Genomic DNA, 19,538 nt, shown 5'->3' with positions numbered 1-19,538 from the left:
TGCTTTGAGGCCAGTTTCTCATAAACAAAAAGATGGAGAACTTTACAAAGTTTCTGAAAGGAGTGGGAGCAAGGTTTACTGTGTGTGCAGAAATGCTGAATCAGTTTGCATACTACATAAAACATTATTTAAAAGAGTATTCACACTCCTTGTTTCATTTTGGCTAAATTCCCTCAAGGGCAATAATTTGCCTGCATGAATTAATTTCATATATTCATTATATTATATTTTCATTCCAAATTCCTACTATACTTCATTTAGAATTCCAGTTCCTACGGTGTCAAAAGAAAACATCGCTCTCCTGCCCCTACAGTATGTGTGGAAAAATGGTGAATAATACTTCCTCTTATTATGGACGTTAATGGGTAAATAACACATGCACATAAATAATGATAAAAAAAAATAATAAAACACAGTCAGTAGTGGGTGGAAGATTTTTTTTTTGGGAAACCTTCGGACCTGAATGCAAATGCCATCCATAAGAGAACCATATTTTGTTTGAATATTCAGAACTGCAGCTCTCTTTACATACTAAAATCTGATTTACATACATGGGAGTTGCATCATATCGTCTTGAATAGCAAAATGGGCAGAATTACAACCATTCTGAAGATTCCTATGTTTATTAAAAAAATATCTTTACATTGATAAAGTAAGGTACTTTGGTTTGTTCTCTGAGAACAAATGCCATTAATACATTTTGAAATAATTTTGAATCTCAAAAAAATGGGAGGATACTTAATACTGTATATCTGGTACATGTCTCAATTACGCATTGTTGCATAAGTGGATTTTTAGATTGCTTTTCCTCACAATCACCCCTTTGCGATTTTTCATTCTAGCTTGCATGGTTCCACTTCCACTTTTTAATGAATTCAAGAAAGTCAGAAATAAGACGGATGCTGCTGTGCTGTAGAGAGATGCTGTGTGTCTAAGAATGCCAGGGTTTTCAGAAGAGTTAAGGAGTTTTGACTTAAGGAGAGCAAGACACACCTTGACACACAAAGTATCTTAACAACAGGCTCCTCAAGCAGATACACTGTACTTTCATATTAACATTATATTACATATTATGGCTTTACAGTACATATTGACCAAACCAAATCAATGCCATTTTGTTTCATGCTCAAGACATTTGCTAGTTAATCTTGCTGACACTACCGTCGGTCTCTAGTCTTGGTCAGTCAGGCTGTTGATGTTCAGTACGTAACAGAGAGGCTCGCTGCCACCTGGCTATATCAATGAGAGGAGACTTTTCTGATCAATCTGGTCATTGCCAGAGGAAACCCATTGTGCTTTCCTATTTTATACCTCACCTACAGCTTGAACATGTTGCTTCTTTTGTGTTAAACCTTTTTCTCTTTCGGTGTGGTATCACTTACAACCAAGTTACAAAAAAAAATTGCTTTTTCTCACAAAAAAGAGCCAGTCATACGGGCCGCCAGTGCCACTGAGGTTCTCATTGTTACCAATCGAACATGAGAACACATAATGAAGGTAGAGTAGTGAGCGGAATAGGTTGCACTTTAATGCAGATTGATCCACAGAGACTGAAATGTAAATCATTACTAATTAAATTGTATACAACACCATGAATGGTAATTGTTCTGCACAGGGGATGCCAATAGAGAATTGGACATCAACAGAAAGCTGTGGTAGATGTAGCGCTGCAACAAATATTAACAGATTTGAAAAAATTACAATCAATGAAATTAAAATAAAACAAAAACAAAATTGGAAAACACTGAAAATGAACTTGCTAAAGCATCATGTCTGTCAACTGCTACTGCTCTTAGAATGACGATCATGATAGAGAAAAATAATGGGAGCATTAAAGAATGAAGGAAATCATCTCTGGAGTTCCAAACTAATTTGCCAATGTCAAAGTGCACAGCGTTCACTGTGACATTTACACAGTTTCTTGCTAATGTTATCTTGCTAATTTTATCATATCTTGCTCATCTTGCATCTTGTTTAGTGTTGTTAGAATGCAGCATAAATTCCTAGTATGGGAATGAACTGATCTTCACTTCAATAATATGTAACATAGGGCTGGGCATTCAATATTATCGTTTATCGTCTTTCAGTGGAATCATATCGTGATGATATGAAGATATTTTGATATCGTGACACACATTTCTGCTGTCTAAATTGATGATGACAAGCAAATGTTACTTAAAAACTCATAAAATGAGGTATGGTAGGAATATTATTTGAATATTTCTGTTTTGTTTGACATCACACCTAACATCACCATTCGGTTCAATGAGATGAACATTAATTTGATTATTTAACGTGATTTTGCATGCATGAACAATATCGTGATATATATTGATATCGAGAAAAATCCTTATGATTTTCATGATATTGATTTCAACCATATCGCCCAGCCCTAATGTAACATATTATGTAGAGTTATTACATCACATTATATCTAAAACTGAATACCATTATCTTTTAGTGCTTTGAGTCACTGACACAGTTGTTGTATTGTTGTATTACATAAAAAGGAATGGTCCGGCTGTCACTGAATATCTTTTTAGTACAAAACAAACCAGTGAAGTTAAATCTGCCCATTTGTCGAGATTTATTTGAGAGCAAAATATTCTTGTATTCTCGTGCAAACAGTAGTCTGCGTCTAAAAATGGAACGCTGCCACTTAGGATGCAAGGCAGTTGCTCAGTTACACAGTATTGCACTGCATTGAGATGAGATGCATTGTTTTGCTGTACCATCTGCCACCTCCAAACAGGTGTGACTCAATTCAGCATGATGAAGGAGGCAGTTATGCATGGGTTTGGCAGGGCATTGGATATCACATGCTGTAGGTCACATTGGTACGTTGAAGCAGATTGGTTGCCTCTTTCTCAATGTGTATTATTCTGTCATATCCCACATACAGACCACCCACTGCAGTAGCTGCCTTGGAAAATAACTACTCAGAATGATTCCAAAATGGAGCGTTTATGTCATGTCACGTTGTTTTTCCTATATTCTTTCTTTCTTCTTTTTTTTGGTGACATATGATCACTACAGCTATCCAATGCAACGCAAATTAATTAAAGTCTCACACTATGAAATATCTAGAAATGTCTAAAAAAAAACCCAAAACAAATATAATGAACAACCATTGTAGAAGTCCCCTTAATGAATAAACAGCAGCACCACATTTCCACCAAATTTTCAACATTTTCATCACTGGATTTAGTTTGAATTAATTTATTTTACCCTTTTTCATTACAATTGTTATTTTAAGCATTATCTTATCTCATCATTGATTATTTGTTGTATTGCTTCCATGTGAGGACCCCAGACTAGCTGTCATTAAATGTCAGCTAATGGGGATCCTAATAAAGAGAAAAAAAACTAAATTGTAACATCAAACGCCAGTGCCTCTCATTCATGTAACTTTGAAAGAGAAGAAAACTTGATTTTTCCCAAACAATTCCTTGTGGGACAGATCCAAAGTGGAGCAGAAAGAGCAAAAAGAGGGAATTCTACAATGGCTACATCTGTAATTATTTCCATAAAGACTCAAGTGAAGCTCACCTGCTGTTGCTCTGGTAGCGTTTTACTTTCCAGAGCCGATTCCTCCGTCTGATTCTGGAAACAGTCTCCCCCAGTCTGAAGGAGGAGAGGGAAATATCTCAGTGTGCAGATTGTGCATGCTGGGAAGTTGTGACAGAGGGTATATAATGAAAACACATGAGATGAAAAGGCCCATTACAGTGTCATTAATAGGGCCTGTTCATTTTCACAGCATGGCCATGTATTAAAGCACATATGTTTCATTGACTACTTTTACATGCATGGAATCATCCAATTAACATCCCAACGCTGATTACGACAATAATTTGGTTAAACTGTTTATATGTGTACTGGAAAAGCAATGTTCTATCAGTATTCTTGTTTTTACAGCATGTTACATACTGCGATTATTGATTGAATACCCAATTCCCACCTCCCCTAATGGCTACAAGCAATGTCAATCGTTTTCCTCCTGTTGTAAACTGCAGCCATTTTGCTCCCATGTAACAGTCCTGCAAATGTGACAAGACTTGAACAGCGTGAAGCCCAGGATGTAAACAACAAAAAGTAGTGCCAAACAAGTTGAACATATGGTGGGAGGAGTTTCTTACTCAGATTATGATGTAATCCCCCCCCCCCCCACACACACACACACACAAACAATATGTGACTAATGGTGCAGCACTGCAGTTGCAGGTGCTGCACTTCCAGTGTGTAGCATTTGCTAATGCCCAAACATTTCTCAATGCTAAAAATGCATGAGTGAAAAAGGATAGAGGTGTTTATCCAAAACTGTGCTGACTGTGTCCAGTCTCCTAGAATACAGGAAGCCGGATTCACAAAACCCTCTCAAGAAATAAAATCTTCTCAAGAGCCATTTTATCTTAACTTTAATCTTAAGAAAAAAATAGGAGGAAAAAATGCTATTCTCAAAAACAATTCTTATATATTTTCTTATCTTTCTTCTTATGTTTCTTCCTAAGAAAAAACTTACGAATAAATGGTATTCTTGAAATGAAAGTTCTCAAATTTGTTCTTGATTTTTTTCTTAACTTTAAGACAGCCCTTCACCTGTCTTAAAATTCCTACAGTGAAAAGGTAAGCCTCTAATATCATATATCTTAGCTTATAGTTCAAAGTCTTCACGGGTTCCCCTACACCTAACATTAAGATTAACATGTATTGTAAAGCTTTATTTGGTGTAGGGCCAGGTAGGCCTCTGTCTCATGTTTGTTGAAAATAAGCTAGCAAATTTTACAGTTACCAACAGCAACCAATGTTTAAATCTTTTCATATACTTCATCAGTTGTAGTTGCCCTAAATAGGTTTTTACCCAATTGTTTTGTCGATGGAAGCACTTTAGATTGCCTCCTAGCCTCATCTCCTAGCCTCAATGGTAGTGAGCCTAAAGTGTATTAACCATAATTAATTCAGGCCCTATTTTGAGAAGTTCTTAAGTAGGAAAATTAAAGATATTCGTAAGAAATGAGACTGTTACTAAGAAAATATTGAGGAATTGCACTTAAGAGCCTTCTTAAGAACTTCCTAAATTTTCCTCTTATGTAATTTCTTAAGATCTATCTTAAGAACACATTGGTGAATCCGGCCCCATAAAGAAAGCACTCGTTCACATCTGGGGACATTCCTGCCTGCTTCTCGACAAAAACACAGCAGCAACATCACAAAGCCATCGCTCATTAATCATTGCTCTCTCACTGATCTTACCAAGCAAGTTGTGAATTCATCCTGCTTGAGGCAACCTGCTGTACATGAGAATGTTTGGATGCATCTAACAGTATATAGGACAAGTGCATTCTTAGAAAGTTGGTGAACTGAGGTGAACAAAGCCTAGTTGCTTCTTATTATTGTTCCAGTCCCAAGACTAATGCATTTTGTATGAAACATACATTTCAAAGACAAGTGTGAGTCCTCTCTCTAAAAAGGAAATCATTCCTTAGATAGCAGCAAACCTATCACATTTAATTTTCAAATTGAAGTTGAAATTGCAAATTATCCGAGCTCATAGAAACTGTCTCTCCCTATTTCCTCCAAGCCTACAGGGAGAGTAGGAAAGGGGAGATGTGGCGGTGTGAGCAAACACAATATCTGAGTCTCCGTTTCGAATATGTCTCTTCTTATCTATATCAGAATGCTTCTCCCTGTTGCTGCAGGATTCTCCCTTTTACAACCCTGCCAAAATTATATCATCAATTATGGGACACCAGTGAACATTGTTTTTGGCACGATTTCATTAAGGAACAATCTCTTTGATGCGGTTTCCACAGTGGGTAATTTCCTCTCTGGATGGCATCCCTCTGGACTAGCCTGTCTCCAGCGGTCTCCCACTTCACATCTGTAATAGTTCTTGATAGCCACATGTCAAAAAGCCTTATGGACTCGGTTTGTTCCCCTTGCATTCTTCAAATCCTCTCGGTTTTGACAGCGCTGGAGACACTCATCCTGAGCTTCCTTGATAACTGACTGCTCACTGAGCGTTAGAGAAGCAACCTTGCGACTGTAAGGTGACTCAATTCCCTGACAAACATCTGAATGGGAGAGATGAATGAGTGATGCTCTCTTTCCTCCCTTAATAACTACTTTCAAAGTGTCCTTCAGCAAGGCACTAAACTCCCTCAGCTGGGTTAATAAAGCTACTTAGTACAAAACTGTGATTGTATGAGGAAACTGCAAAGCTGCAAAAACTGCAAAACGTCCCTTCCCATGCAGTTGCAGTATAAATGTGTTGTTAGGTTGTTTACAGTAGAATTTGAATCCTTTGGCAATATGCAGAGGGGTTGCTGTATATGTTTGATACACTGTAAACCACCATTTGCTTTTAAACATAATCATGACTGGGGATCGGGAAAATTGTAAGCGGAAACTTGTTGCAGTAAAGTTCTTCTATTATCAGACCTGCAGAAGACACTTGGAGCAGAAGTGGCTTGTCTGATTTCTGATGGGGGAATTAAGCAGGAATTCAATGAACAGATGAACCTGATGGATTCAGGCCCCCAGGTCACAAATAGGCTATTACAGTTTAATTACTCTAAAGGCTCACCTTTTCCATCTGGCACTCTTTGACTCCGCCACTCTCTCTCCTCATTACTCCGATGTTCATGGGTGATTTACTGGCTGTGACAATTCTCTGAACTTTGGAGATATCCTGTGAAAAGAAAAGAGAGAAAATTTCAGCTTATGGTTGGAAATAAAATGTGCAAAATGAACTGTAGAAACAGCAGTGGCTCTGGAGTTCTTGAATAGTTAAGAGTCAGGACTCAAACGTTCATAACTGTTTCATCTATACTTATTCTTTTAATCTATATTCAATTTATTTATTTATAGTAAATAAATGATGGCTGAAAGGACTCGATATTTCATAAGAGACAGCAGTCGGGGCAAAAGACACTGATTGCTGACAACTAAAAAGAGAATTGTTGAAATACTGTGAAGTAAACAAGTACCTAGCCAATAATATGATATATATATATAAAACAACCAAATATCTAATAATATAATCATTGTTGGAAGGTAATATGCAACTAAGAAATGGTTGAGTGTATTATTAATACTTTTCGCAGTAATGAATATTACTGTACAAATTACTTTTAAATTTGAGTAATATTACAATTACAGCTCAAAACAAAAGTCGTCACTTTTGTGATCATTGCTTGTTATATTGCATTGTCAGAATTTGAATGATCCAGTGATTTGTTCTTCAGCCTCTTGAAAGATCTGAGTTGTAGCCAGAAGCCAGTGCTCATATCTATAAAGCCAGGGAAAGTTCTTGAACTTTGGTCTCAAAGTCAGACCTAAAAGTAAAAGAACTCTCAGCAGCAGCTCAGGCGTTTGTATAAATATACTCAGATCAACTCTGAGAGAAGAGTAAGCGTGATTCTGGGATGTGGACCTAAGAGGGATTTAGAGCAACTGTGAGAGCTGCAAATGATGGACTACAGTCATGTTTCGAAGAATTGACCCAACGCCACTGATGAGCAGCCTAAGGAATGAGAGAAAGAGAGAGAAAGAGAGAGAAAGAGAGAGAGAGAGAGAGAGCGAGAGAGAGAGAGAGAGAGAGAGATGAAAAGCTACTGTATGCTATCTGGAGATGTAAGGCAGTGTATACTACTACCTGAAATGGAATCGTGATAAGAAAAATATAAACGTATCATGAATTTCACACATCTGGTGGGTAACACTGATGTTAGATTGATGTGCTTTGTACCAGAGGTATAACACATTCCATACTATAGGCCACAGAATAGTAGAAAAAAAGATATAAATGATAAATAATAAAAATAAAGGTCTATAGGTTGCAAGCAGTGAATCTTGTTGCAACCAGTGAATGAGAATGCCATGGGAGTGCCATATAAATATTCACATTACTTATTGTTTCTATAAAGTTTGAAACATGTCACGCACAGGCACACACACACGCACACACACAAGGCCAAAGCCAAATCCATTCCGTCATTTTCATTTCCGAACTACTGTAGTGTTCCGATAATTTGGCATCCATAAGTCTCAGGTACAAAAAATTGGGGCAAGTTTTTCCTCCAGTTTCCATGCCATGATGTCCATGCAGGGCCCTTGACTGAGCTCTGCATATAATAGAGAATGTTTTCAGGTATCTACTGCTTGACCTGGCATGTCATGTCATTTAGGGCCGGCTCCACTTTTCACCCACTCTGCGGTACAAAGCAGTCACTACGCTCCAGCAACAAGCCAGTGTGAAAAGTGCACCACTTTAACTCAACAGATCTGTATAAGCCAATTGTAAAAGTTAACACTAGAAAGGCCAACTCGCCAATTGACGGGTATTTTGAAGTGAAATATCTCGACATTTACAAGCTGTGCAGAAATTTCCCTCCTTGGCTTTTCCTATAACTACTGTCTTTAGAGACGTGTTTTAAGTGTTTTTAGATTTTCAAAATCATACAACGAAAGTGCTGTATGATCAATTTTATCTCCGTTTTGCCAAGCCCCTGCTGTTTGATCCAGGTTTCCATGGAGACGGACACTTGCGCTCCGTGCACCAGGCTGATTTCTCAGGGTTTTCAAAGGAGCCTATAGGCTTAGTTTCTGGCTTCTGAAATTATAAAAATGGCTTGTAATAAAATATTTCACACCTTTTTGTCCTAGATTGAGTTATCAAATGTTCCGGCTAAATGTTTAATTTCGATTGCAACATCTTATGTTTAGTAGTGTGTCCTTTTAAATTCTTTAGATTTTATCCCTCTGGTAATTTTGAAGACAAAATGATACATTTGTAAGTTTGCATTTTATTTATTTAGGCCTATTTGCCTATTTCTAATCGTGTGCCCTTGTCTGTGTATCTTGTTTGCCCACAGTGAAAGTTTGGGCTTATGGCCCATAATTATGTTGATTTTTGAGCAGCATGGTGCCATTGCAACATTGTAACAGCCTTATCAGAATTTCAATACTCCAAACATCCCCCAGCAAATATCATCATAGTTTACAGAAAAATTATGACAAATAATGAACTACATCAACATGAAATATGATACTGCAACATCATACAAGACTTTTGCAGTATATGGCAAAATAATCTGTAGGATTCTCCACTATACAAGCATGTGCAGTTCAGGTAAGGTGTTGTGCAACCTGCGTTCAGCTGATCAATAGTTAGATAGATAGTTTTGATTTGTTTACAGCAAAAAAACAAAACAAAACACCATGCTCACCAGATATTTGAAGAGACGATGCAACATAATCATTCTAATTTTAGGGTGTAATGCAAAAGTAATATAACAAATTGTGCAAAGCCCTCGGGCCTCCTGGTGGCTCGATTGGCTAAGGGGCATCATGTACCCGTGACGCCCTGGGCATCGATCCAGCCTGGGACCCTTGTCACATGCCCCCCCCCCCCCCCTGTCTTTCTCTACCCATCCCTTCCGGCCTCCCACCACCATGAACCATGCAATCAAGCAGAAATGCCAAAAAATAATCTTAAAAAAATGAATAAATGAATAATGCATAGCCGTGGCAGTGTGGCTTTTAACAGGGTTGCACGTTAATGACGTAAACACATAACATTTCATAGTCTATATCTGAAAGTTGTAATGTACACAGATGCTTATCAAACCTGTCGTGTCTCTGCTTGGAAATGTTTTCTCACTGTCTACCACATGTAGGGTTTGCCCCTCTCTCCTCCTGGCTTCAGAGTCTATTAGGAGCCGAACAGAAAAAGCCTAACTGATTCTGTGCAGCAGATATTTCTCCAAAAGCAAGTCTGTCTCAGCTGCTGCAGCCAGTCTTCTGTTAAGGCTAGTCTTACACAGTACTTTCCTTAACTGGGTCAAAAGTGGTCTCTTGAGAACATAAAGCAAGATGGTTGCGAGATGAACACAAGCCATCCGAACCTGTCAGTGTCACACTCCATTCTTATTCTGTCAGCTGAAGCAACATCATTTTAGGCATGTTCACTGGAATTGGCTTTACTTGTGGAAGTGACCCTTTTTGGGTGAATATATCATGCATTATTTCTTAACTTTTGACAGCATCCATCAGAATCAGCAGAATTCCACAGTACAGCTATGGAAGAAGGAAAGCCATTTAAAATGCTTTTCTGTCTTCTTCTTCGTCTCCATAAGGCCAGTGTTCAGCCAGTTAGGGACACGGTAAATGGCTTAAACAGCGAACTTTCATTATTAGGACTGTTCAGCTGTATGGTACAAAAAAAGAATATATATATATATATTTTTTTTGCTACAGGAAAAACCTCAAGGTTTCTATCCAAGCTAAGGGGTCTGTATTTGAAAAAAAAAAAAAAAATCCTTTTTATTATTACCTAAACCCATGCATCGCACCTCTATGTGTAGCCCTTCCGAGGGTTTTCATGTCTAAGCCCAAGTAAATAAAAAAGGATTTTTTAAATAAAAAGCGTTTTGAATGACAGTGCTATTCGACAATCCAAACTTGACTGATACATATCCTGGAGCAACTTTTTTTTGCACTGTCAACCCCCCACTACCCACTTCTCTCCACGCCAAAGATGAATAAACAGTGTTTATACCATCGATTTATATAGACAAGGAAACAATCATAAAAGTAAATAGTAAGTGCTGAGAGCAGGGCAATGAAATGCCTGATTTCTCCTCCGGCACAGTGCCCCGAGCATCTGAGACATCATCTCCCATTACTTGGATGAAAATTGCATGCTATCGGACCACAAGACTTGGCTCTCTCCCCCAGACTGTTAAATATGAAGCAACTTCCACTCCAATCTTGCTGATCCCTGCAACCTTGCGCTAATGAATCTTTCACCAGGCAGGGATTTTGTATGTGTGTGTGTGTGTGTGCGTGTGTGTGTGCGTGTGTGTGTGAAGACCAGGAAAGCCTTATCTTTAGTGTCTACCAGAGCTTAAGGCCCATTATGTTAACTCAAACTATGAGCATGAAGCTGAAATGGGGGGCGGAGTGTACTTAAACAAACATCTCCGCACTTATCCACTTTGGATTTCAAAAACAAAAAGCGGATTTCATTCTAAGTGTGCTCATGAAACTCGAATGTATGTTTTTATCATCCAGCAAGTGGATAAAGGCTTTCTCCATAAGTTACTTTCAAAGAAAAGCGGTTGTGGAGAACTGTTAAAAGCTTCTGAACCCTTTTTGTTTTTTTCTTTCCACTTTGGTGGCACTGCCATTATGCCATGCTCTGTACAAAATAATTGCCTTTTGATCACCAACAATAATTACCATATGATTAGTCATGCAGTCCCAGAAATATTAGCATGTCCAACAAAATGCATTCAGCTACATTTCACTTCTATTAAATACTTTATAGGTACAAAACTACACAACAGAAACTGGGATAAAAGATGTAATTATGCTCTGAAGAGGCCCAGTTTGCGTAAGCATATTGAGCCCACTCATGCTGCTCATGAGCATAATGAGGCACGCCACGCGGCCATCAAAGAGCCAAGTTCTTGACATTTGCTTCTCTGTCAGTGGATTGCTACCCAACTTCTCAGCTGTGGGGGATTTTGGTTCTTTTATGCACAGTAAGTGCTATTGTGGGTTGCTTTTTTTGTACTTAATTTGGGATAGATTTGGCAGTGATTTAAATGAGATTTGACCCCCCTCCACATCTACAGACAGTGAGGACAGATGGAGCGCCCCAGTAATCTTTACAGTGAGGGCCGGCTCAGATCCATCAGACAGCCTGTCAAAGTGTACAGCGGCTGCCGGAGATAATGGAGCTAGCAACTGCTCACAAGTGGAGTGCTGCTATTTGTATGCTAATGAAGTGGGAAGTAACAACTTGATTAGCATAAAAAGATCAACTCATACCTACCTAGAGTTCCCTTTACTTGTCTTTTCTTTTGTGTTTTTCTTTACCCAAGTGTTGGCTAACTCATTTATTTGGCTCACAGTAATGAAAAGAAGACTGGGGGGAAGAAAAACCCAAAAAACACATCTGCTATAATGGAGTCATCCCGCTCTCTGCTGTGAACATTGACTGGAGTTTAAATGTGGATGTAAAGTGCCCATTACAGTACACTGCTTTGTATGACGCCACTGCACAGGGACAGTGGTGACAGTGGTGGGGATGGCAGTATTGAAGCGTGATCAGAAAGAACTGGGGAAAAAAAAAAAAAAAAAGTCCTCTGGGTGGCATGTCAAATCTCTTAGGCACCCACGAAAAAGAAGCAGAGTAAATTCTGACTGCATTGAGGAGAGAAAAGCCTCTTAAAGACAGAATTGCTCACCAGGATCATGGCAGATAAGGCACCGCAGTGCTGTGGCCGACTTGATGATTTCAAAGTGACTGCAGTGGCTGCTTTTCAGAAATCAGAACTAACACAATCTCTGATTAAGGCTGACACGACTCCGCTTGGTGGTGGAAAAATAAGTGTATAGGTAGTATGAAGTATTTTCAAGAAACAAAAGTGATGGGTATATTCTGCTCCGCTTCAGCTTCATTGTTTTGAAAGCCAGTGGACTCGTAGGAAAGGTTGTAGAAAAGCTTATTTGAATCCGTCTGGGTATTTTTTTTTAGGTTTTAGGGGTTATTTTCTTCGCTGTGAAGAGCTTTGTGTCACAGATTTAAGGAACGACATTAACAGAATAGATGCCAAATTACGGACATCACAGGATTAGGTTTATAAGCAGAGTGGGGATTACAGCGTATAATGAAGACTTGTTGATAACAAACAAAAAGGTGACAGTGACTGGATAAAACCTTGACACTTGACATTCGTCCAAAAAAACATCCACGTGTTTCAACAGTAAAACAAGCTCCATATCTACACTCAAGGCATAATCCTATTTCTACAATGAATTCACTCTCGGCAGTCACCTTTGCTTTGCTCCTAAAACGGATTATTTTCCTGAGCCCTTAGTTGAGTCTTCTGTGACCTTGACTTTGAGGGGCTCCAAACAAAGAGCGTGTCACCTTCATTTAATAATTTCATACAGAACAAATTTAAAGTCCAACACACCAAAACTCCCATAATGCTCCAAAAGTAATTGGGTCTTACTTCCAAAGCTACCGCACCATGGAATATAAAGAGTGACATAAATTACTTAGACTGCTGCCTGATTTAGACACGTTATTATTCCGTACAACTTCTGGAATCGTGTTTGCCCAACTGTTATATTTGGTAGTAATTATTTCCGAGGCTATTTCTCTCTGGAGAGTGATACTCAGGGCATCAGATTGACAAATAGCCACTTGAAAAGGAGGTAATAATCGGCTAACACTTAAATTGATATCGCAGACCGTGCATTATGTGCGCTGTGATGTGCGGCGAGGTGAATACTTTGGCACCAAGTTATATTCCATGATGTCACCAAGCTGGGAGTTTTACAGTGTGAGATGAATTCCAACCGCAAAAGTGTTTAGACAGAATAAAACCCCAACTGCCTGCCTGCTCTATCTTATCTCAAAAGTCGAAGGGAAAATCATACTTTGCCATTACAGAAGCAAATCCTAAATCCAACCTGGTTTCCTATCTTAACTTTACCAACCGCTCTTATTTTGACTTTCGGACATCCGAACCGCTGCGATCAAACAGAGGTTACTGACACTGAAACTGACCTGTGACTGCCAGGCTAGGTCTATGTTGTTTGTCATGTGTCTGTGTGGCAGGGTGTAGAAATGCCTTTTGTATTAGGCCTACATTGCTCATCAAAGGCTATTGTGCAAGAAACCTGAAAAGTGCTCCAACGCTGCAATCATCCATGATTATCGTAATGCCATATATTCATGATGATATGCTGCTGTGATTATCTGATTACAGCTGCAGTAATTATTTGTATACTGCTGTTAGGTAAGCTACCATTATAAACTGCAGCCACAATTAGTGAAACTACAGGTGGTAGCATTGACAAAGTTTGAAATTATGTCTGCATGTGCAACAACAGATTTTTAGTTGGAATTTGACATATAAAACCCTAAACTGCATTCGTCAGTGAGATACAAGTTTTTAGTTAAGATGTTTCTGATTTCATTCTGTGCCCACTGAAAACACTACACTACCTTGTGAAGTATTAGTTATTGGTAGGTTTAGCAGTCAGATTGCCTTCAAGAACCTTTTTACATATTTTACATTTTCACAATTTCTTTTTACATAGTTGCAGGTTTTAAAGGTTTTTCTTTATGAAATGTTTTACTTGTGTGTGTGGTTTTTTTTGTGTTGCAAATTTTCAAATTTTCCCACATTGTTACAAACCATGAACATCACACCAAAATAAACATCACAATTTTGTTACTCACAGTGCATCCATAGTAACATTTTTCGACAAGGCAGGCACCAAACACACAAGCTGAGTTGCTAATACTTATAAATCTGTCCTTGCTAATTGCCGAGTTGAAAATGTGTTGCCTAATTGGTCTGATTAGAAAAAAGTGTTTGGATTGGACAGTTGAACAGACTGCCCCCACCATATCTATTTAGTCTTTAATAGATGCATTTGGCAGTTTGCATGAGTTTACAAGATATAAAAGCGAGAGAGGGATTCCGACAACTCTTCCTTCTACACACAAATGTGAGCATCTTACAGAACGTACCAGCAAAGTAAAACATTGTCACAACCCCAGGAAATATGGATTTGATAGTTCAAAAGAGATGAAACTGTTTTCAAAGTGTCAACAACCTGTTGTCAACAACCAATCTTGTTGGTATAAATACTGCAGACTGTATGAATACTGGAATTTGTCTTGGTGACGCTGGTGCAAAATATCACTTGACCAATACATCCAAACAATATTGGTTCTCAATGTGGGGTCCGGGGACCACCAGGGGTCCTTGACGGGGTTCCAGGGGGTCCCCAGCAAATTGATCAATTGTTAAACTTCACCATTATTTCATTTACAAGAAGTTAACACAATTAGAGAATGTAGAAGAATGACTATTTTTTATCATAGTTTCACTGTTGTCTCTCTACCTACAATACAGATAGTCATGGGATTCTGGACAAAATCATATCTAACGACAAAAATATTCTCCGATTTTGGTCCGAGAGACAAAATCTCATCAAATGTGGGTCTGTGGTCCTAATGTGGACTATAGGGGTCCTCGATATGAAAAAGGTTGAGTATCACTGCAATACAAAATGTTCAGTTTTTCAAACTTTCTTTTGGATAAACATGAAATCCAATGGGACTGAGAGGAATATTGAATTACCTTGGCATGTGGCTGCTGAAAGGTGACTCTGGAGCTGTTGATGAGTGATGAGTATCTGAACAAGTGGGTGGGGGAGGTGGGGAATCTGTGGCTGCCGCTGGGCTGGTTGTGCAGGACAGCTGAGAAGCAGATGTGAACTGTGTCCTTCAGCGCCTTCAGCTGAGACTCCTGTCCCAAAACAAGATTACACATGAGAAGATTTTGTATGTGAATCCCTTTGTCCCTCTATCCCTCCATCCCTCCATCCATCCATCCATCCATCCTTTAGGAATAATACATGGGAGGCCGTGCTTTAAAGTGATTTTAGAGCAGCTAGGAGGCGTGTTAGGCATGAAGCAGAACTCACCACTGTAATAAAAAAAGCAATGTTCAATAGATCTTTCACTTTTAATCAATAATACTTAAATGATAATAATAATAGTTAAATGACACATAAGGACCCGTATGAGTGGCCCTTCTACAGTCACAGGTGTGTGTGTTTACTGGGTATTTTACATCGGCTTCGAATTCGATTCAGCCAATCAGAGCTCAGGACCAGAACGATCTGTTTTCTAATCAGCCGTTTACTTCACATGCATTTAGCAGCACATCTAACTTTCCCCCAGTGACAGTCTGTAAATAACCACATATAAAAATAACATCACACCTTATAAATAACATATCGACAGCATGCAGTCAACCAACTGCAGAAAAACATTTTGAACATGCAATGAGCGCTCTCATACATGCTCAATAATGAGAAGATGGCTGTGTGAAAACGTTTATTTCTTCACTCCCACAAGGAGTCACCTTTACCCCCACCCCATAATTGCCAAACCTCCTGATTTTCCTGGGAGACCTGATTTTCATGGCGCTCTCCCCTCGTCTCATTTCTTCACGTTTCCTCCCATATTTTGTTAAAATTATTAAAAAAATCTGCCCATTTGCTATACCTGTTACCTCAAAAAATCTAGGTCCTATACCACACTGCCTTTTATGAATGTTCAACAAACGTTACACCAAAAATGCAGTCTCCATGGTTACGCTATTAGCAGTTCTCATTTCTGTCTTCACTTCTGTCAAAACACCATTAGGCAGAGGCTGGGATTCAATGAGAGAGTTTCAGTTTCAGACCAATATGTTTTCAGCTGTGAGAAGCTTATTTGATTTAGGCAAAACACTGTCATGTTTAAGGTTTCGGTAAGCTACGGACAACGTCTTTAAATTAGTAAAAAACAATTTCGTTTAGCAGGTTTAGCTCCCGTTCTACACATGCGTAGTGTGGTATTATTGTAATTTTAGACAGTTGTACATAATTCTTCTCCATTATCTTCATTATCGTTATTAGTTCAGTGGACGTTGGAGCCAAACAAAGACATAGAACTTATAAGCCGATATGTATATAGAACTTTATGTTAAAATTAAATTGCGAAATGAGAGTGAAATGATTTATAATTTTATCAAAAGATATATGAATATATTTTATATTAAGTAAATAATAGTAAGTATTTGAAGAGATCAGAAACAGAGACATTATCTCCAGAGAGGAGACTAGCTAAAACCAAACTACTATACCTAGGAAGACAATAAAATATCAACCTCCCAAAGTAAAAAAGTATAATAAAAGTTTTTTTCTTTGTTACTCACCTTGTCTAGTGCGGTCTTCTCCAGCTCTTCCTTGGCTATAGTTAGTTTGTGCTCCAAGTCCATTAGCTGCTGCCCCTGCAGAAAGACATGACTTTTGAAACAATTGAACTCTCTTTGTACTCTGCAAACACAGCGTTTCTCCATCCCCGCCTCGTCTCCCCACCACTATTAATAACAAATATCTGTAGCACAAAAGATTGAGACTCCTTGTTATTATTTCGCTGGTCATCAGTTTTGGCCTGACTTTTCAAATCTCCATCAAGGCACTGCTTCCTTGGGATCCACGGTTCTCTCTCTCTCTCTCTCACACACACACACACACACACACACACACTTAACTTGGTCTTTTGACTTAATACAATAATGTTGGATTTTTAGAGTAAATGTTTGCTGGTATTTTACTTGAATCTATATGCCCTTTAAATTGTCTGTGTCCTCTGCCTGTGTGCATGTGTATGTATGTGTGTTTTTATGTATGATGACATATATTCGTATTTTATTTTATTATAAACTGTATGTATTACTTTTACTTTGGCTCTGTGAAGCACACTGTGATGCTTTTTGTATGAAACGTTCTAAAATTTGACTTGAAATTTGACATGTACATTCCTTGGTTATGCTTTTCGGATTTTTTTATCAAACGATCCCTTTTGTCTTTCAAAAAGAAAAACAGACCCAGCAATTGTCAACCCATGTCTGCGTCTGTATGCTTCTGATGTAGAAGCTCAGTGTGTGTAGAGCGGCGCTGGGATCTAAAAAAAAAAATACATCTTAGTTCTATTATATGGACAAGGAGCTAGTTTGATTTTAGCACTAAAATGCTTTAGGTGAAAATGCCTCCGGTCACACAGGAAAGGGCGACATCAGGAGGGTAAGGAGTAAGATAGGAATAGGATCTACTATCTAGCCTGTTTTATTCAGAGCCACATTGAAAAAGATATGCTCTATCCCTGAGTAGAAAGGTTTAATTTTGACAGTAATAAGAGTAGACCCACTGAAATAATCAAACCCCCTTAACGAGCAGTGTCATTTCAACTCTGCTAGAATTTAATCCACGAGTTCAACAACTCGCTCACAAAAGGCTTTTTCAGTCAATAATTCAATATAACTTCATAACAGTATCAACAGAGGGCCCTGAAGAGCCTCTCATTACAATATTGATAAATTCATCAGCCAGAAGAAGGGCACTCGTAATAGGAGAAAATTTACATGCAATCTATGTAAAACTGGCCTTGGTGATGGAGTTCACGCTGCGAACGTTTATAGTGCGTCTTTTACTGGCCTCTCAAAATGATAAACTGCACGGCCTTCCATTCTGAAACACCCAAGGTCAGCTTCCCCCAACAAACAGCCACAATCTCTGGAAAAGAGCAGTGTTCAATGGGAATTTTTTTTTTTGCCAGAGGTAATGCGGCTGATTGATGGTACTTTTTAATGAGTTTTAGTGAGTTAAGTGGTATTTTAGCGAGTTTTGTCTGAAAGCAGTGGGGGTGCCTGGCATTTCATCTGATTTCATCTGATTATTTCTGCCAGCAAAGTGATATTTTTAATGATGAACATGTCTACCACTTCTACCGCTCAATAGCGCAGCTAAAATGATGTTTTAAGTTTTTCACTGGCTGATGAGTCATTTGTGTTTCAATGCACTGACAGTCAAGGACAGGGCAACATTCACCATCAGTTTTCAAAGAAGCCAAAGAATCAGATCTTTCTCTCAGAAGGTCCGTTTTCCATTACAAGGAATTTGAGACAAAGCCATTCATAGCTGACGGGCTGTGCTCAAGAGGGGATCAAAGTAATAAAGTTTGAGGAATAGTTATTTAATCATGGACACAAAGGCTTGTATATAATCTCTTTGTGGCAAATGGCAATTGAAAGGCAGAAGCATTCGTTGGTACAAGGACTGAATTATTTTCAAGAAGATAGAGGATATAGGGGATGCTGACGGGTCAACACAAGCGTGCTGTTTGCAATTTAATTGAGAAAAGAGACAGGGCAAGTTTTAAGAGTCTTACTTCAAAGAGATGGGTGTCGTATTATTAGACTTTGCCGTTAAATAATTGGCAAGGGAGACTATGGTATGATATTACATTTGGCCATAAGAATATAGTAAGATTCCTTTCCATCCAGGAAACCAATACAAAAAAAGCAATAAAAGCTTGTGTATTTATTTGTGTTGAGTAGAGATTAAACAGTGAAAAATAGCATGAGTACTGAGTAAAAGAATGTTTTGACTACTGAATAATTATAAGTCCAGGCTGAATTGGCTTAAAAGCACATACAAAAAAACATGCAGCCCACTCTCAGTTATCTTCTGAAGGATCTGAAGACTTTGTGTGTGTGTGTGCGTGTGTTTGTGTGTGTTTGTGTGCGTGCCGCATGCGTGTGTGCAGCACTATAGGTTGCAGTGGAGAGCCATTACATCCATTACATGCAGCATCATCACACGATAGTCCTCTGAGGACTGCAGGCACATGGCCACTGACCCAGAAATGCTGACTTTCAGGGTTAGTGCCTCCAAGTCCTAAGTTCCATATTTCTGTGCTGAGTCCATTATAAAGAGGTGTGGGTCAGTGGGGTACTAGCCACTCTGCCAGACGAGGCATGCAACTACATCAAGCCGTCAACTTTTTTTTTTTTTTTTTTTTTACTTTCCCAGTCTACGGAAAAAGCAGCCCTGGGGCAAATTTAAGAGTGGCATGACAGAGAAGAAGATGTGAAGGCCTAAATAGGACT

General features: G+C 38.7%; 1 protein-coding gene across 1 annotated transcript in view; it reads right to left on the bottom strand.

The window, feature by feature from the left end:
* The window catches only part of luzp2 (leucine zipper protein 2), a 143,650-nt gene that overhangs the window by 1,389 nt on the left and 122,723 nt on the right, over positions 1–19,538 (bottom strand). Inside the window, exons 8-12 of the mRNA XM_071519104.1 lie at positions 16,803–16,877; positions 15,177–15,344; positions 6,587–6,691; positions 3,546–3,624; positions 2,556–2,569 (exon numbers count right to left, since the gene is read on the bottom strand). Of these exons, the coding sequence (XP_071375205.1) occupies positions 2,556–2,569; positions 3,546–3,624; positions 6,587–6,691; positions 15,177–15,344; positions 16,803–16,877 (441 nt within the window). The remainder of the gene's footprint in view (positions 1–2,555; positions 2,570–3,545; positions 3,625–6,586; positions 6,692–15,176; positions 15,345–16,802; positions 16,878–19,538) is intronic.

The sequence above is a fragment of the Centroberyx affinis genome, unplaced genomic scaffold (assembly GCF_046629955.1).
Source record: "Centroberyx affinis isolate AG114_WGS23_722 - 3 ecotype Tasmania unplaced genomic scaffold, CSIRO-AGI_Caff_v1 ptg000657l_1, whole genome shotgun sequence".
Classification (NCBI taxonomy): Eukaryota; Metazoa; Chordata; class Actinopteri; order Beryciformes; family Berycidae; genus Centroberyx; species Centroberyx affinis.
Note: the sequence above shows the minus strand (reverse complement) of the source record. Positions and strands in the feature narration are given on the sequence as shown.